The sequence below is a fragment of the Tupaia chinensis genome, unplaced genomic scaffold (assembly GCF_000334495.1).
Source record: "Tupaia chinensis unplaced genomic scaffold, TupChi_1.0 Scaffold000270_2, whole genome shotgun sequence".
NCBI classification, from domain to species: domain Eukaryota; kingdom Metazoa; phylum Chordata; class Mammalia; order Scandentia; family Tupaiidae; genus Tupaia; species Tupaia belangeri.
In genome coordinates this window covers 3811986-3831900 of record NW_006159751.1, presented here as the reverse complement: position 1 = coordinate 3831900, position 19915 = coordinate 3811986, and the positions used below count along the sequence as shown (strand labels likewise).

Here is a 19915-nt window from a genome sequence, read left to right as displayed (position 1 = left end):
AGGACGCGCGCTCCTCCGCCCGGGCGCCTGGGGCGGGGGCCGCCTCCTCCCGGGGCCTGGGGCCTTTGCACCTGTGTTTTCCGCCGGGCTCAGAACCTCCGCCGTTGCCATAGCGACCGGCCGCCTAGCGAAGACACCGTCCCTTCCCTTTTAGTCCCTTCGTTTTCCAGTTCGTTCTTCGCTTATCTGTGGTCGCCGGCAACCCCGTAGGTCGGCCTTCCAGGGCGCCGTGTCTGTGACCACAGACTGCCTCCTCCCGGCGCTCGGCGGCCGCCGCGGTCTCCATGGTAACGGCCCCGCCGGCGTCTCGGCCTCCGGGGGAAGATGCGGCCTGCGGGTCCCGTCGCCTCACCCCGGGCCTCACGGACCGGCCGGGGCCACTGAGGAAGGTCCTGGCCGCCCACCCGCAGGGCAGCGGGCACCAGGTGAGAGCGGACCCTGGGGAGAGGAGGGTCGGCCCGGGCGACCTCCGCTCCCCGGCCAGTTCCCTGCGCGTCCCCTGCATCCTTGAACCCACTTGCCCCAAAACACTGCAGGGGCTGCTCGCGCTGCCACTCTGCCGGCTTGTTTGTCGTCGTCGTTGTTTTCCTGGCAAGGAGCTGGACAAAGAGCCGCTCACGGAGTGGCGGAGAGAAGCTCCTTTCCAAAAGTCCTGCCCAAGCTGGGAGAGCAGCCTTCAGCACCTGGACTCACGACTGGGTTTCTGTCCGTTTTCAGTGAAATCCCATTCTCTGGCTGGAGCCACAGATGGCCTCAAATGAGAGAGATGCTATATCATGGTACCAAAAGAAGGTAATGTCAGTATTTTTATTTGTGCAGTGTACTTCTTGCAGAAAACTCTCACGTTGCTTTTTATCCTGAGTTTGATATTGCCAGGTTTATACGATATCTCAATATAAATGGAGAAATTGTTGTACAAAAATTGGTGTTTTTAAAACCCAGTTCCAGGTCCCAGAATAAGATTTTCAAGTCACCTCCCTACTTCAGGCACAAGGCAACGACAATCCTTTGAAATCCTTTGAAAGTTTGCATATGATCAAACTGCCTTAAAAATTTTGAAAAAGAACATGAAACCTTTGCGGAGCCCAGACTGGAACTGTCAGTCAATCCTACTGAGCTACCCTGACCTTTTATTCCTCTCTAGTTTTCCCATTGATGGCTTCCTTAAGAAGTGGAAATACCGGGCCAGCAAGTGGCGTGTGGCAATTGCGGTTCTAGTCTTGGACCTGGTGGCTTGCTTTCTCACTTTCTCTCTCTCTCACTCACTCATTCTGTCCCTCTCTAGTCAAATGAAAATAAATGAAGTTAAGGGACCAACAGTTAGCGTAATGGCTATGTTGCTGGGCTCCCACGTAGTTGACCACGGTTCGAGTCCCGGACCCGGTGGCTTAAAACTCACACCGGGCGCGTGTGTGTGCGTGCATGCCCAAGATCCCAAGAGGAGAATGGAGGAGAAAGGATTGCGGCAGCCATCTCCCCTGGGGGATGATTTCTCGCTTTCTATCTCTCTGTGTCTGTCTGTCTGGTGAGCACACGCACTCTATAGCAAAAACCTCTCCAAAAAATAAATAAATAAAGTTAAGTAAAATAAATCTTAAAAAAAAAGAAGTGGAAATTTCTTAGGTAATACTTAATCTGAAATATTTTAGGCATGTTTTTTTCCTGTTTTTTTTTTTTTTAATTTTTTTTGCTATAGGGCCCATGTGCTTCACCAGAAAGATAGAGACAGAAAGCGAGAAATTACTACCCCCCGGGTGGGGGGGGATGGCCACGCCACAATCTCTTCTCCTCCATTCTCCTCTCGGGATCTTGGGCACACAGGCATATGCACCTGGTGGGAGTTTAAGCCACTGGTCAGGGACTTTAACCGCGGTCGACTACATGAGAGTCCAGCAACATAGCCATTGCCAACTGCTGGTCCCAGGCATGGCTGTTTTTTTAAGAGATTTTTCTACAGGGTGCATATACTCGCTGGAGAGGCAGAGAGACAGAAAACCAGAAATCATCCTCCAGAGGGAATGGCTACACTGCAATCCCTTCTCCTCTTCAGATTTTGGGCACACGGCACAAGCACTCTGTGTGAGTTTGAGGCCGCCAGACCCAGAACTGAAACCAAGGTCAGCTACATGGGAGTCCTGTGACTTAACCACTATGCCATCTGCTGGTCCTTGGGCATTGCTTTTTAACTTAACTTTTAGATCAAGCTATATTAGATTTTGGAAGGAAACAGTCGTTAAAAATATTTATTTTTATTCTGAGAAGCATAAAACATTTTCCAGATATTATACTGATATTTAATGGATTCATGACTTTGGCGAGGCTCGACTTATATATAAGAATTTCCTCGGCATCATTTAAATGGCTGTTCCCTATTTCAGATTGGAGCATATGATCAGCAAATATGGGAAAAATCAATCGAACAGACTCAGATTAAGGTAAATGGATTTCTTTGACTCTGTTTTACTGGATGAATGCGAAGAGTAGATTGAACTTTAAAAAAAAAAACAAAGAAACACTTCTCAACCAAGTATGGCATTCTTTGATGTTTATAAGAAAAACAGTAGTACATCCTTGATAAATGACAGCTGACAGGTGGCCTCAGTATCAGGGAACCAGAAAGGATAGGTTGGTCTATGATGAATTAGAGAGCAAGTGTCTGATATAAGTGGGATATGCTTTCTTAGGTCTGGCCAGTTTTTATCATATTGCAGTGTAGGTCCAGTATTCCCAGAGCTTCAGATTTTTCAAGAGAAGCACATCTATACAATTTTATGGGAAATACCCATATTTTTAAAAAAGGTCATCATTGTTGTTATTGTCTTTTTTTGTTTTGTAACTGCATGAGCCAGATAAAATCCTCTTGTAACTTGAATCCAGCCTAGGGGCCCCCATGTTTTCAATGACTAGTTTAGAATGTGGTCTTAAGTTTTTCAGGTTCTTAAACTTTTTTATACATTGCTTAGAATTGAGCACGTTATTGAGCACGTTCCTACATTATTTCATGCTAACCAAGTGACCCAAAACAGGTATACTCCAGAATGCCAGTTTGTTTATTTATAATAGAGGAGGAGAGGATTAAAAATCGTCAGTATTCCAAAGTCAGGGTTGTGGGGTCGAGACATGGGGCTGGGGCAAGTTAGTTATGGAGTGGCTGGTTGGTTGTCAAATGTAATTAGACTCTTTTGAGAGGTGTAGAAAAGCATAACAGGCATCCCTGGGCCTCAAAAAAAATCTTTACTGACTTTAATATTTATACTTGTAGATCCAGAATCTCACCTCCTTGACAAGTACTGATAAATGCTAGCAAATTCTTGTTTTTAGACTGTTTGCAAAAGCTTTACCGAAGACCCTATATTAACATTTGAAAAAGTATAAATGAAAACTTCATAGTTCTATTTATCTCTAAGTCACATTGACTAGACCAGTACATTTAAATCTCTTTGGTAAAATACATTTACCCAGCATTTAGGATGCATTTCTTTTATATGACTATCAACTAGAAAGCTACTTGATCTATATGGTATCTGGTTAGTTTTTTTTTTTTTTTTGAGAGGTTTTTTTTTTATAGAGCGTGTGTGCTTGCCAGACAGACAGAGAGAGACAGAGAGACAGAAAGCGAGAAATCACCTCCCAGAGGGGATGGCCACGCCACAATCTCTTCTCCTCCATTCTCCTCTCAGGATCTTGGGCACCACGTCACCAGGTCCGGGACTCGAACCATGGCCGACTACATGGGAGTCCAGCGACATAGCCATTACGCTAGCTGCTGGTCTGTATCTGGTTAATTTTTCGCAATTTTGTACAGTCCTTGATTATTTACATTAATGGGAGGTGGGGTTAGGATGAATAATTCCCGTTTGTTGTTCTTTTTTTTGTGTGTGTGTGAAATAGTACGTATTGTTTTTGCTAAACAATATAGATAGTAAGTATGGTATAATAGGGCCAGAGGCTAGCATAGTGGTTGGAACCCTAGACTCCCGCATGGTCAACTGTGATTTGAGTCTGGACCTGACAGCTTACTTTCTTACTTTGCATCTCTCTCTCTCTCTCTCCCCTTCTTCCCTCTCTCCCTCTCTCCCTCTCTCCCTCCCTCTGTCCCTCTCCTGTCTCTGGTGAGTGCATGTGCCCTATGGGAAATTTAAAAATAATAGTAAGTATGGTATAATGGAAAGAACATAGAATTAGAATCTTGTTTTAAAATTTCTAGCTTTGTGATCTTAGACTATTTACTGTAGTTAGTCTGGGTCTTGGCTTCCTTATCCTTAAACAGATTTTACATTCTCCTGTAGTTTTCTTACCTACCTCCTAGCCAATTTAAAGAGTTCCTCAATTCTTATTTCCTTTCCACCTTTTACTTACCTTACATTTAGTACACCATATTAAAGTTATTTGTTAACCTCGTATCTCCATAGGTCCTCAAGGGCAGGAACTGCCTTTGTATCCTACTCTTAGAACATCTTGAATCATACTAGGTACTCAGGTTATATTGCTGTATTTACCTGAACCCCATCCTGGACTTAGAACTCAGACAGGGTACATGTGTGTGTGTGCCCAAGAGCCCAAGAGGAGAATGGAGGAAAAGGAATTGCAGTGTGGCCATCCTCCTGGGGGAAAGTGATTGCTTGCTTTCTATCTCTCTGTCTCTCTGGTGAGTGCATGCGCCCTATAGCAAAAAATTTTCTCAATAAATAAATAAATAAATAATAAATACTTGTCTTGGACTAGTTGGTGGCCTGGTGGTTAAGAAAGCTGGATCCTACATGGTCAACTGTGATGTTTGAATCCTGGCCCAATGGTTTGAGTGGTGGAGTGTGTGTGTGTGTGTGTGTGTGTGTGTGTATGTATGTGTATGTGTGTGTTGTATGTACAAGCTCAAAATCCTGTTGGTGTAGAGAGATAAGGGTTTGTAACATGACCACATCTCATTTGGGGTTGCTTTCTCTTTCCTCTTTGTCTTTTCTGGTAAGATATGCCCTCTGGCAAACAAAAGAAACCTATCTCTTTCTGTCTCTTTAAAACAAACAACTCTAATTCTTCATATCTTGCACAAAAATAATTTCAAATGGATTATTGATTGACATGAAAGAACAAAAACTACAAATTTTTTAGAAGAAAACACACGAGATCTTTGTTACTTTGGGATAGGTGCTTTTTAAAAAGCATGTTTATAAAATAAAAAAATGGATAAATCAGATTTCATCAAAATTAATATTTGTCTTCAAAAAAGCTCATCTCAAAATAAAAAGACAAGCCACAGACTGGTAGATAATATTTTTTGAATTATAATTTGAGTAGAATGTTTGTATCTAGAATATATAAAGAACTCCTGTAACTCAGTGAGAGGAAAAAAATATTAATTTGAAAATGAGCAAAAGATTTGAATAGACATTTCACCAAGGGGGCTAGCAGATGGCGTAGTGCTTATGTTGCTGGTCTCCATTTCACCAAGGAAGGAAATTAATAGCTCATGGGCATGTGAAAAGATGGCCAACATTATTAGTATTAGGGTAGTATAAATTAAAGCTGCCAGGTACCACTGTTCACCTTTTAGAATGGCTAACATTGGGACCAGTAAATGGTGTAATCATTACGTCACTGGACTCCCGCATAGTTGATTGTGGTTCAAGTTGCAGACCTAGCAGCTTAAAACACACCAGGCACGGGTGCATGCATGCCCAAAATCCTGACAGGAGAATGAAGGAGAAGGAAATGCAGAGTGGCCATCCCTTCTGGGAGGCGATTTCTCGTTTTCTGTTTGTCTCTGTCTTCCCATCTGGCAAGTGCACATGCCCTATAGCAAAAAATCTCTCTTAACAAAACCCAAAAGAATGGCAAAAAATAAAGTAATTGACCATACCAAATGTTCAGACAGACATGGAAGAACTAGAGCTCTCATACACTGATGCTGGACATGGGAAATAGAAAATAGTTTGTTTCTTAAAAACCTAACTATATCCTTCCCATATGATCCAGCATATCCTCTCCTAGGTGTGTACCCAAGAAAAGTAAAAACATAAATATATGTACAAATGCTCATAGAAGCACTGTTCATAATAGCCCAAAATGAAAAACTCCAAATGTTCATTTACTGCTGAATGGATAAGCAGATGTGTTGTATCTATATAATGGAATATTATTCAACAGTAACAACCGTTAATACACACTGGATGATGAACCTCAAAAATGTTATGCTAACTTGAAAGAAGCCAGACACAAAAGATAATTCATCGTGATTCTGTTTATATAAAATTCTTAGTAAAGGAAAATCTATAGTTAGAAAAGAGATGAGGGCAAAAATTATCAGAGACCATATAAGAGAGGGTGTATGGAGGGGGGCAGGGAAAATATTTAACAGATATAAGAATGGAAATTTATCTGTTGATAACGATGTATGTAGTAATATCTTTGATTTGACTGATATGCACTGCATCCATGCTGAGAAAAACCACATTGCATGCTGTAAAGATGTTCAATGATTAAATATAAATAAATAAATAGAAAACAGATGAATGGTTTTCTGTGGGTGGATGGGTAAGAAGAGGAGTTTATTGCAAATAGGCACAAAGAAAACTTTGAGAGTATTGGAATTGTTCTAAAACTTGAGTGTGATGAGGTTTATACAACTCTACACATTTCCTAAAAATATAAATTTAGTAACAGAGTACACTTAAAATGGATGAGTCTGGGGACTGACAGGTGGTGTGCTGGTTAAAGGCGCTGGATTCCCACATGGCCAGATGCAGTTTGAGTCCTGGACCTGGTGTCTTGCTTTCTTGCTTTTCCCCTTCTCTCTCTCTCTCTGTTTCTCTCTGGTCAAATTAAAAACTAATAATGACAAATGGAATTACATAAAGAAATCTAAAAAAATAGATGAGTTTACTACTATGTAAGGTATGTATCAATAAAACATTAAAAAATTACACCATTAGAAAACAGTAGAAAAAAATCATAATATTGTACATATAAAATGTATTCATATTCACAATGAAAATTGTCTTCTAAAATTTTATTTTATTTTATTAGCTTTTTGCCGTATGGTCCAACACTCACCCGGGAGAGAGGGAGGAAGAGAGAAAGTGAGAAATCACTTCCTGGGAATGGCCATACTACAATCCTTTCCCCTCTATTCTCCTCTTGGGATTTTGGGCACACATGTGCATATGCCTGGTGTTATTTCTGAGCCACTGGGTCTAGGACTTGAACCACAGAGTTAATCTTGCAGGATCCAATGCCTTAGCCACCACACCACCTGCTGAAATTTCTTAATTGAGAGAATATATTAAATTTAAGGTCTTGGGGCCAGCAGGTGGCGTGGTGCTTAAGGCACTGGATTCCCACACTGTTGACCACAGTTCAAGTCCTGGACCTAGCAGCTTGGAAATTATGCCAGGTGCATGCACACAAGTGCCCAAAATCTCAAGAGGAGAATAGAGAAGGGATTGAGTATGGTCATCTTCCCTGCAGGGGGTGATTTCTTACTTTCCCTCCTTCTGTCTCTTTCTTTCTCTCTCTCTCTGGTGCACATACCCTATGACAAAAACCTAAAAAAAAAAAAAAAAAGTTATGACACTATTTTCAGTGATGAATCTCAACTTAGTTCTGCCAGATAAGAGTGAAAAAAATAGCCCCTGTTCATACTACTATTTAACATGCTGTTTGACATATATTTGCTAAGATGAGCAAAACATTCTAATTAATATTTTCTTTGTGTATTTTTGTGTTCCCCCCCCCAATGTTAGATTAAACAAAAAACGCTGTTTGAAAATAGCTTGATTTTGTACCTAGAAAATTAAAAGGCTCATCAGAAGCACAAACAGCTACTGCACCTCCATATATATTTCATTTTGTAAACTGGATGGTGTATGACAGATAAGACTCCTCATTACGAGTGGCGGTTTGAATATATACATCCATGTCTATCTAATGTCTCCTTAGACCCTCTCTAAAATTGTAATAAATAAGAAAAAGCTATCAGCCCACAAGGCCTAAAAGAACAGGAGAGGGGACAAGAGTAAACGGAAGCTGTCAGTATGATTTCAAAAGTTGGAGAGTGAGTGGAAAGTGACGATAGTAGAAATCTACTGGTCTATAGTAAGGAAAGCCAGTTAGAAATAAGTAAAATCTCTGCTTAATTTCTGAAAGACTTATGAAGTAGATGCATCAATTATATCTGCAGGAGCTTAAATAGAGTTGAAAATAGATTGTTTGAACGTATGTGTAAGGAGCAGTAGACTTACTTCCAGATCTTCCTTGTTCCAGATAGCTGCATATTTACCCTGATCCTTCTCTGACAAAAGACTGGATTGAGGCTTGCTCTGTAGAGAGGGTGAACCAGAGAAGTTCTGGATTCTAGAATACCAGAAACAAATGAGAATTGGGTGAGATGCCATTACTAATAATGGAGATTAAGTAAGAACTGTGGAAGCCAGGTTGATAAACTTCAAACAGAGGACTGGAATGTTTTTTATGCAGACACTGACTAATTAAAGAGAAAATTCCCAAGGATATTGCAAAGTGAAATGGAAGCTTTTCCTGTATAGTGAGGCCCACCATTAAAAAGCTTCCACACTGTACACTGAGCTTGCATTCAGCATGTTAGTGGCTTATTCTTAAGTTTAAGTGGATAAAGATCACTGAATATCTGAGATGTAAAGAAATGAAGGAAAAAGAAAAGAAGTCATGCTGAAATATTAACACTTTTTTTTTTTTTTGAGATTTTTTTGCTATAGGGCAAGTGTATTCACTGGAGAGACAAGAGACAGAAAGTGAGAAATCACCCCTCAGGGGAGATGGCCGTGCCACAGTCTCTTCTCCTCCATTCTCCTCTCCGGATTTGGGGCATGCAAGCACATGCACCCAGTATGAGTTTCAAGCTGCTGGGTCTGGGATTTAAAGCATGGTCAACCGTGTGGGAATCAAGTGCCTTCACCACCACACCACCTGCCAGCCCCAAGAACTCTATTTTTAAAGACAATACATTGGGTCATTGGAAGTTATGATGTATTTTTTTTCTGTTTTTCTATGCAAAATGCATCATGACTTTCCTAACAATCCAATATTTAAAGAACTGGATAGTGCCCAAAAGAGATTGGAATAAGTTCAAGAGATCTATTGTACAACATAGTGACTATTGTTAATATTTTGTATTCTTAAAAAATGTTGGCTCAGTCCTGTAGCCTACTGGTTAAGGAAGCTGGATCCCACATAGCTGATTGCAGTGTGAATCCAGGCTCTAGGTTCTTGAAAAACACGCCAGATGAGCGTGTGTGTGCATGCCCCAAATTCCAGCAGGGTGGAGAAGAAGTGAAGTGACTATAGCACAGCCTATCCCTTTTTCCCTTAATGTTTCTTTCTCCTTTCTCTCTCTCTCTCCCTCTCTCTTTCCATTCCTCCCTCTCTCTCCTTCTCTCTCTCCCTGCTTGCTGCATATGCCTTCTGGTAATTAAAAAAAAAAAAAGTTAAGAGAGTGAATGTAAAGTGTTCTCACCAAAAAAAAGGATAACTAAAAAGGACACGTATGTGTCCTTCAAGTCGTTCTGTACATGGTAAATATATATCATTTTATCTATCAACTTAAAAAGAATGTTTTAAAAACATTAGATGAAAAAGAGAACTGGGTAATAAAAATAAATTCAGTAGAAAAGTCAGAAGATGAAGTTGAGACCCTTTTCTAGAAAATATAAAATAATGAGGAAAAAGAAAGTAGAAAATGAATAGAGTTCATCCAGGATGCCTAACATCCAACTAATAGATGTTCTAGAAGAAGGGAATACATGAAGGGGAAGAAACAAATAATCATCATTAGTTAGCATGTAGTATGTCTCTTGCATTATTTTATTTATTTTTTATTGTTTTTTTATTAAATTTATTTATTTACATTCATTCACTGTACATCATTACAGCATACAAAGTGAGATTTTCCATCCAGAGTACACTGTATATTGGCTCATTAAAGTGCATCAACATACATGTTATCATCAACAAGTAATTTTCCATTTCTTGTTTTCTTTCATTATTTTAAGTAGCATTCGCAAGTGTGGTTGACCCTTACCATCCGGCCACCCATAGAAGCTTGTCTACTCCTGATCTAGATTACTGAAGTAGGGTTTTTGTTGTTGTTGTTAACATTCTTTTTTTTTTGGAGAGGTTTTCGCTACAGGGTGTGTGCGCTCGCCAGACAGACAGAGACATACAGACAGAAAGCGAGAAATCACCCCCCACGGGTGATGGCCACGCCACAGTCTCTTCTCCTCCATTCTCCTCTCGGGATCTTGGGCACACACGCACACGTGCCCGGCGTGTTTTAAGCCACCGGGTCCGGGACGCGAACTGCGGTCGACTATGTAGGAGTCCAGCGACATAGCCATTACGCTAACTGCTGGTTCCCTGTTTTTAACATTCTAACTGCTTTCTTTTGCCTCCGTCTCTCCCTACTCCCACCTGTTCTCCACAAGGAAGCCAGGCGGTTTTGTTTCTGTTATAAATATGCTTGTTCTCATATTTAAAACTCTTCTCTGACTTTGTAGTATCTCTACAATAAAGTCCTATTCCTAGCATGATGGTGATCTTCACAGTATGGCTTCTCCTTACCTCTGCAGTGTACCCCCCTGGGCACCTTCACTTGCACTGTGTGCTTTAGGCCTTCTTGAACTTCCTTTAGTTTCTGCCCCTCTATCCCTCGTTTCTAGGTCCTCTCATGTGCTTTTCTTTATTACTCCCTTTGCTATACTCCATACCCAGCTAGTGGGTTCTCATACATCAGGCTGGATGTTTTTTTCCATTGGAAGTCTTTCTTTCACTCCTTATATATGAGTTAGGTGCCCGTTCCCCTAGTGTTACAGTTGCCTTGTAGTTGTTTCATTGTTCATCCTCTGCTCTAATGGAGTGATTTCCCTTTTGGCGTTACACTGTAATAGTAGTTTGATTCTTTTTATGGCAATAAAATGGAACTTTCAGCATACTGGGAAGTGGAGATGTGCTATGAAGTTTCAGCTGCTTTCTAATCCTTGTTAAATACAAAGTCCAGTCCTATTGCAGTAATACCTCCAGTGTTTTTGTCCCTCTACTTAAAAGTAGGACTTTCATTTGTCAACTTGTTCTGAGCTGGGGATGGTGTCACACAGTTACTTTAGGGGGCAAACAGTAAGAGAGGCCTGAGTAGAGCCTGCAGCTTTGGCTTTACTGAGTATTTCTAGACCACCATTCTGGAAATTAGTGCAAGAATATTATTATTCTCTTCTACAGTCTTTCCCTGGGCTACCAGGGTGGAGGTTGTGGCCAATAAGGAAATTCACTCACAATCTTCCAGGGTTTTATTCCATTAAAACTTTCAAAGTCAAGGGACCAGCAGATGGTGTAATGGTTATGTCACTGGATTCCTACATAGCTGACTGCAGTTCGAGTCCTAGACATGGCGACTTAAAACTCACGCTGGGTGCATGTGCATGCATGCTCAACATCCTGAGAGGAGAATGGAGGAAGGGATTGCGGTATGGCTATTTCCCCGGGGAGTGATTTTTATCTTTCTGTCTCTCTGGTGAGCGAACATGCTCTCTAGGAAAATCTCTCTTAATTAAAAAAACTTTCAAAGTCAAGGAGTTGTTTCTGATTTCAAACAAAATCTCTCCCCACATTGTATAGGGATGTATTTTGTAACATATAATGAGAGGCACTAGTTAAAGTCAGACTTTGGAGTAAAAATGATTGGGTTGGAAGCTCTGTATCTTGGATGCCTTATCTATAAATGAAGATAATAAAGATTCTAATCTCACTGGACAATTAGTACTAAATGAATCAAGCAAATTAATGTAAAATATGCAGAACAGTGGCTGGTGTGAGTTTCTTCTTATTATACATATGATGAAATGTGTAGGATAAAGCAGAGGGAGCCTAAAACAAAAGCTTGGCATATGATTTTATTCTCCTCTAGTACAAAATATACAAAATATATTGTGACTTTTCTCATCTTCCTTAAGAGCAGTGGTCATAGAGCCATCGTGGCTTGTGGTAGGGTGACCGATCGCACACGTGCAACCACACGGTTTGAGTTCTGAACCAGTGGGTTGAAAAACATGGGCATATGTGCATGCATGCCCAGAATTGTGAGAGGAGAATTGAGAAGAGATTGTAGTGTGTGGGGGGTGCTTTTTCACTTGTCTTCTTTCTCTGTTTTTCTCTGTGTTTCTCTCCAGCAAATGCCTGCACCCTCTAGCAAATTTAAAAACAAAAAAACAAAAAACAGTAGTCATAGAAATTGTTAATGACTTCTGTCACTTCAGGAAAGAAAAAACAATTGAGGAGACTTAGGGAGCATTTTCCTGACAAACTGTCATACATTTGACTTTTTTTTAAAGAGTTATTTTATTTAACTTTATTTATTTATTTTAATTTGACCAGAGAGGGACAGAGTGAGAGAAAAAGAACGAGAAAGAGAGGGAAAGTGAGAAAGCAAGCCACCAGTTCCAGGACTCTTAACTGTGATCAGCCATGTGGGAATCCAGCACCCTTAACCACTATGCCCACATTTGACTTTTTAAAAAAGTTTGTAATCTTGGGGACCAGCAGGTGGCATGGTGGTTAAATGGACACTCCCACATGTCTGACCATGGTTTGAGTCCCAGACTGGTGGCTCGTTTTCTCACTTTTCCTCTCTCCCTCTCTCTGTGTCTTTCTCTGGTCAAATTAAAATAAATGAATGAATAAATAATAATTTTTTAAAAATTTGTTATCTTATTCTTTTTTATAATCTTAGTTACATTTAATTGTTGTGGGGTACAACATGAATTTTTGAAGCATGCATACAGTGTGTGATAATCAAATCAAGGACATACTGTATTATTGTTTTCAACTGAGAACACCAGATTATGTGTACCTTCAATTTTTGCTCGCTTGAAATCATAACTTAAGTAAATAAATAAATAAAATAAAATATATATATATATTATATATATGTATTATATATATATATATATATATACGATATATAAGATATATAAAGTCGTCAGGAAAGTCATGATATATTTTTCCATGCAAAAATGCGTTATGACTTTCCCAACTACTCAATAGAAGATTGGCACATTTTATTTTATTTCTTGTTTCCCTTCCTGTACTGTACGTTATTTACAGATAGATCCATATTTTGACTTATTTATTTCTTTAAACCTAGCTTAAGTAGAGTATCTGGCATATAGACGATACATGTTGAATATCCGTTGACTGAATGAATGAAGAAATATGTTTCTGTTGCTAATAGAGTTTTGCATAATTTTGTATTTTCCTCAGTTAATGCTAATTATAATTTCATAATATTAGGAAATGTCTAGAAAGCAAGCAAAATAGAGAAATTATTTTGACTGTACAGTGAAGGAACTTGTAGCTTCTTTAGTTGGAATAATATGCGTGCAAATGACTACAGGCCCGTGTTAGAATGTAACACAGCAATATTTTCACTTTTTAAATTTTAAATTCTTATTTTGAATATGACATAAAATGGACACATCCACAAAGTCAAAGAATAAGATCAAGGAGGGGACACTTCAGTAGATGAGAAACTTAATACATTTTTGGAATATGAAAAAATGGATGGAAGAATATTAGAACAGAGGAGAATGCCATGGAGAAGCAAGCCAGTTGGCCTCGCAGAGCTCCCTAGAGGGGCTTAGGACTGAATGCATTGGGTTCTATGTGAGACGAAGGTGAGCTATGAGGCTAAAAACAGGGACTGGACGAAGTTTTTATGCAGAGAGGTTAGACCTCTTCATCTTCTCAACCCCTTTTAAGGAAAGGCAGGCCACAGTGCCCTTAGGAAGGAGATGGGTGATATTACTTTGGAAGAAATGGAGAGGCTCCTGACCTACTCCTGTGTCTGGCAACTGCACATACCATCTGGGAATTTAAGAAAAGATATTATTATGAAATTTCTAAACACCAGGAATAAAGCAGGGCTTCAAAGGAAAGAACCAATTCACATTTAAAGGATCGTAATTCAGAATGAACTGGACTCACAACAGCAACATTAGAAACCAGAAAACAATGGACCGATGTCTTAATTCCTGAAGGGAAATTAAATTATTTACAACTTCGAATTCAACATCTCATGTAACTTTCAATCAGATGTGAGGGTAGAATTATTTCACTTTCAGACATGCAAGGTCTCAAAAAAGTATCTCCTGTGACTATTTTCTCAGAAAACTACTGAAGGATATGCTCCAAAAAAAAAAAAAAAAGATATAGGAAATGGGAATCACCAGAGAGAAGAGAAGTGAATTCTCAGGATGAGAGTGGAGAGAAGTCCTGGGTTACAGCTGTGCAGCAGGTCCAGGAAGCAGCCAGTCTAACTGGGGCAGGAAATATAGAGGGTTCTGGCAAGGGGGTTTCTAGGAACTTTAAAAAATTAAATTCTGTTATTTACTCAAATATGGAATTTTCTGGCTTTTTTTTTTTCAGATTTAGATACTGATAAATATTTTGACTGATGTCCTAGAGTAAATGGAAGAATATAAAATATAGTTTGCAAGGAACAATATTTCAAATGATCATACTGTAAATAGTGATTAGTGATTTATTTAAATATTAACTATATTATGAGGATGTATGTTTCTGGGATGGAAGGTGGGATGTGAGGATTAGTGTTTAACAGTTATATTTTCATATGCTGTATTAGGAGTCAGTGGTTGGGGGCGCTGGATCCCACAAGGCTGACCATAGTTTGAGTCTCTGCCTCATTGCTTGAGGGCACACTGGGTGCGCATGTGCATGTGTGCCCAAAATCCCAATGGAAAAGAGGGATAAGGGAGAGGGGATTGTGGTGTTGCCACATCCCATTGGAGGGTGCTTCCTCTCTTCCTCCCTCCCTCTCTCTCTCTCTGTTTCTCTGGCAAGCACATGTGCCTTCTAGCAATTAAAAAACATTAAAAAAAAAGGAATAAAAGTATAAGTGTATCATTTAGAAATATGGAAGCCTATGTATGTTACTAATATTTAGAAATATATATACATGTACAGCTTAAAAGATCAGTTATTTGTTTTTGAAGAGTAAAATTAGATGAGGGGATGATTATTTTTCACTCATTATTTTTCACTTATTTAAATCTGACTGATTATTTTAAAAAATGATAAAATATATACATGAATCACTTGAATGAGACTCAAAACTAACACAAAATAAATATTAATGACAATGTTTATTAATGAACATTAGGGTTAAAATGTCTCCAATAAGAGGGAGTCAGTATAGAGAAAAAGAAACATTAGTTTATCTTTTGTATTTAAAAGGGCTTTGAAATTTTATTTATTTCTGGTTTTGTTTTGGTTTATTTTAGGGCTTCAAAAACAAACCAAAAAAAATGGGTCACATAAAGCCAGACTTGATTGATGTTGACTTAATCAGAGGTGAGTTCTAAAATTGGTTTGTTTCCTGTGCATATTATTATATTATTTCTCATGGTACTAAAGGTTATTTTTGATGTCTTCTCTATATGATATTATATTTTAATTTCCAAAAGTAATATCTTTCTCTCATCACTCAGATTTTCGCACTTTTTTTCTTTTTCTTTGGTACTGTGTGGCTATAAAAATTACAGGATTTTCATGAAGGCAAAAGAGGGATGATCTTGGAGACTTGCTATTGTGTAAAAATACAGCATATTGTTTAACATTTGCGTATACTTGATTTGTGTTAAGCTCCTGTTTTAACAATTAAGTCAAGAAATTATAACATTTAATGAACAGAAGAAGGTTTTTTTTGTTTGTTTGTTTGTTTGTTTGTTTGTTTTTTTAGTGAACAGCTTTTGTGCTGATATTTGCTCTCATCTGTTTCTACTATAGTGTTACAAGTAGACATCAGTATAGTGCATATAAATGTTTGTATATTTATTGTTGTTTATTGTATATTTAAAGGCTCAACATTTGCCAAAGCCAAACCTGAAATTCCGTGGACATCTCTGACTCGGAAGGGACTTGTTCGAGTTGTATTTTTTCCATTGTTCAGCAATTGGTGGATTCAGGTTACCTCTTTAAGAATCTTTGTTTGGCTGCTACTGCTTTACCTCATGCAAGGTAATTGGAGGAGTTGGAAGAAGCTGTGATGGTTTCTTTATGCTACTTTTGCTATTAGATAAGAAAGACCTGCTGTTCTTACACTGACTCTTGCATCTGGTGGCTTTACAACAAAGAAATGAAGGGACATGTGTCATTTGGAGATCATCTTAAAATTATTTGCTCTGGACAGCAAACATGATTGTCTAACTCTAATTTCTTTCCCTCTCTCTCACTGGCTAGGTCTTCTCAGTTTTTTCCTGTCTGACCTTTGAATATTGGGTTACTTTAAGGTTGGATCCTACGTGTTCTCTTCTGCTCTACGGATGTTCTCATCCACACTTGTTGCTTTAATTAATAACACTGACGATTTCCAAATTTGTGTCTTCAGGCCAGGTCTCTCTCTCTCCTGAACTTCAGATTTGGAAATCTAACTACTTACTAGACATTTCTGTATAGAGACTTTGTAGGTATCGTGAACTTAATCACATCAAAAATTGACCTCATGAGTTCTTTTTTTTTTTGTTCAAAATTCTGCTTCTTTAGATTCACTTCATTAAATGATGCCATCAATCACTTAGTTTTCAAGTAAAAATTTAAATCTTCCTACTCTGTCCTACCATTAGCTCTCCCATCTAATAGTTACCAAGTCTGTAAGTTCTTCCTCCAAAATGTGTATTTGTTCTGTTTATCTCTGTCCCTACTCCCACCATCATGTCCACAGCACCAGCAGCTCTTAGGCTAGACCACCACAATAACGTCCACTCTGACCCTTCTTTCCACTAGTCATCCTTTTTACAGAAACTAGAGAATTCTTTCAAAAACGGAAACCATATCATGTCATTTTCACTTCCTTTAGTGACTTCCTGTTTGCTTATAGTAAAACTCCAGAGTCCTTACCATGGCCTATAATGGCCTACGTGATCTATTCCCTGTTCTCCTTTTGCCATCCCTCCCACTTCTCCATGCTTACTCTAAACATTATAGTCTTTTTTTCTGTTCCTCACACAGAGCTTTTCTTTTTGTTTGAAATGTTTTTGAGACATTTTAAATGGCTAGATGTTTTTTCTCATCTTTAAGACCTCAGTTCAGATATTAATTTCAGAGAGAGGCTATCCATATATATTTTTTCTTTTTCTTTTTTTTTTTGAGAGGTTTTTTCTTATTGGGCGCATGCACGCGCCAGAAAGACAGAGAGAGACAGAGAGACAGAAAGTGAGAAATCACCCCCCAGAGGGGATGGGCACGCCTCAATCCCTTCTCCTCCATTCTCCTCTTGGGATCTTGGGCACACACGCACACGCGCCTGGAGTGAGTTTAAGCCACCAGGTCCGGGACTCAAACTGCAGTCGACTACATGGGAGTCCAGCAACATAGCCATTACGCTAACTACTGGTCCCTATATTTTTTCTTACTAGGCCTATTACCCCCAGTCCCCATCATCTGAGTCAATTTTAATGTCTTTATTATAAACGACTACCTGATGTTTCTTTTTCTCATTATGTGCTGGGACCCAGTGTGTTCTCTTTACCACTGTGTTCCCATTGCTTACCAGAAATACTTTTGGAAAGTGGGCAGTGTATACTGCAATCATACCTGGGCAAAAAGACAAGAATTAGAACAAAGAGTAGAAGGTTGGTTTAAGGTGGAAGAATTATGAGTGGTATTTTTTGTTTATCTGTGTTAATTTTTAAAAAGCTTCTAAGTTACAGAGTCGAGAATATATATATGAATTTACAAATCTGTAGGTTTAACTTCTTTAAAGTTGTGGCAGTGCTGACCAGTAGCATTTCTGCAGTGGTGAAGTGTTTCATGTCTGTGTTGTCCAGGATAGTAGCTCCTTAGCCATATGTGGCTATTGAGTACTTGAAAAGTAGTGACAAGGAACTTAATTTTAAATTTTACTTAATTTTAAATTTGATTTCAGTTGTCTTCATACTGTCATTTTAATGACTATGTAACAATCCTCATGTGGATATGTCATCAGTTAAGACTGTCATTTCAATGTCTTACCAGAGGCCGTCATTCAGATTTACCATAAACATCTTTTTGTAGCCACTTAATATTAATTTACATAACTCTTCTGTCATAGACTATACAGGCTGATACAATAAAAGTATCACAGACTGAGTAACTTATGGACAACATGTGTCTATACCACATTGGTTTATTTCTGACAACCTTGGGACAAGGAAATCAAAGATCAGTCACCAGAGGGTGCAGTGTCTAGTGAAGGCTTGCTTCCTGATTCATAACTGTCAGTCTTTCTGCTTTGTCCTCACTTGGCAGAAGGGGCAATGGAACTCTCAGCAGTCTCTTACATACCAATCCCCAAATTATAGTCAGTTGGTCAGAGTGAGAGTGACCTTGGAGACTTCTCTAACATGCTTTCACATTTTTTTTGCTCTGTGGATAGGCTGAGAACTTTTCAGGTCTTTAATTTCAGCTTTCTTTTTGCTTAACAATTAAATGTTTAAATCATTTCTTTCTTTTTGCATTATACTGTAAGCACTTAGGAGGAACCAACCTACACCTTCTATAGTTTGCTTTCAAATAGTTTCAGCTAAATATCCAATTTCATCACTTCCAAGTTCTACTTTCCATAAGACACTAGAACACGAACACAATTCAGCTACGTTCTCTGCCACTCTGCAGCAAGGATCGTCTTTCATCTGGTTTCTAGTAATGTGTTATTTCTCGCTTCAGTCTGAGACCTCATGTGAATAGCCTTTATCCTATATTTCTTTTTCTTTTCTTTTTTTGAGAGATTTTTGCTACAGGGCGAGTGTCCTTGCTGGAGAGGGGGAGAGAGACAGGAGACAAAAAGTAACAAATCACCCCACAGGGAGGGGATGGCCACTCTGCAGTCCCCTCTTTTCCAACCCTCTTGGGGTTTCAGGCACTGACACACACGTGCCTGGCATGAATTTCAAGCCTTCTGGTCCAGGACTCAAACCACAGTGGACCATGTGGAAATCCAATGACGTAACCATTACGTCATCTGCTGGTCCCCTAGCCTATGTTTCTATCAACGTTATATTTATGGTATTTCCTAAGATAGAGGCTATCTCTATAACTCACATGTTTTTTTCCTGGTCCCTCACTAACCTTTTAAAATCTATTTTTGGGGCCAGCAGGTGATGTGGTGTTTAAGGTACTCGACTCTCATGTGGCCGACTGCAGTTCAAGTCCATGAGCTAACTGCAGTTCAGGTCCTGGACATGGTGGCTTGTTTTCTTGCTTTCCCTTTCTCTCTCTCTCTCTGATCAAGTTAAATAACAAGAATAATAAATAAAATTTAATAAATAATTCTTTTAAAAAAATCTGTTTAGGAGCCAGCAGGTGGCTTAGTAGTTAAGGCATTAGACTCCCACATGGTTGACCATGGTTTGAGTCTTGACCCTGGTGACTTGAAACTCACACTGTGCATGCATGCCCAAAATCCTGAGGAGAGTGGGAGAGAGTGGATTGTGGTGAGGCCACCCCCAGGAGATGATTTCTCACTTTCTGTCTGTCTCTGTCTCTCCAGTGAGTACATATGCCTGATACCAAAAATCTCTTAAAAAATCTTTTAAATCTATTTATAGCAATCTAGGCTTTTCTTTTCTTTTCTTTTTTCTTTTCTTTCTTTTTTTTGAGAGGTTTTTTTACAGCAGCACCCACCAGGCTGCTTTAACAAATGTACTACATGGCTTGTAAATAGCAGAAATTTACTTTTCACAATTCTAGAGGCTGGGAAGTCTAAGATCAGGGTAACTGCAGATTCACTGTTTGGTGAAGCCCTGCTTTTCTGGCTTATAGACAGCTGTTGTTTTGGTGTGTCCTTTCAAAGGGCATGGAGCTCTTTGGAGTTTCCCTTTTTTTTTTTTTTTTTTTCTGG

General features: G+C 39.1%; 1 protein-coding gene across 3 annotated transcripts in view; it reads left to right on the top strand.

The window, feature by feature from the left end:
* The first annotated feature begins 6 nt into the window (after positions 1-6).
* Positions 7-19915, top strand: part of PHTF1 (putative homeodomain transcription factor 1) — a 48018-nt gene continuing 28109 nt past the window's right edge. For 2 of the 3 annotated variants that reach the window (XM_006149620.3, XM_006149619.3), the window contains exons 1-5: positions 7-425; positions 718-792; positions 2379-2435; positions 15321-15390; positions 15898-16056. In XM_006149620.3, coding sequence (XP_006149682.1) covers positions 748-792; positions 2379-2435; positions 15321-15390; positions 15898-16056 — 331 coding nt within the window. In that variant the 5' untranslated portion in view covers positions 7-425; positions 718-747. Of the gene's footprint in view, positions 426-717; positions 793-2378; positions 2436-3750; positions 3770-15320; positions 15391-15897; positions 16057-19915 lie in introns of those variants that run through there. The other variant, XM_027772312.1, reaches the window with a different exon arrangement.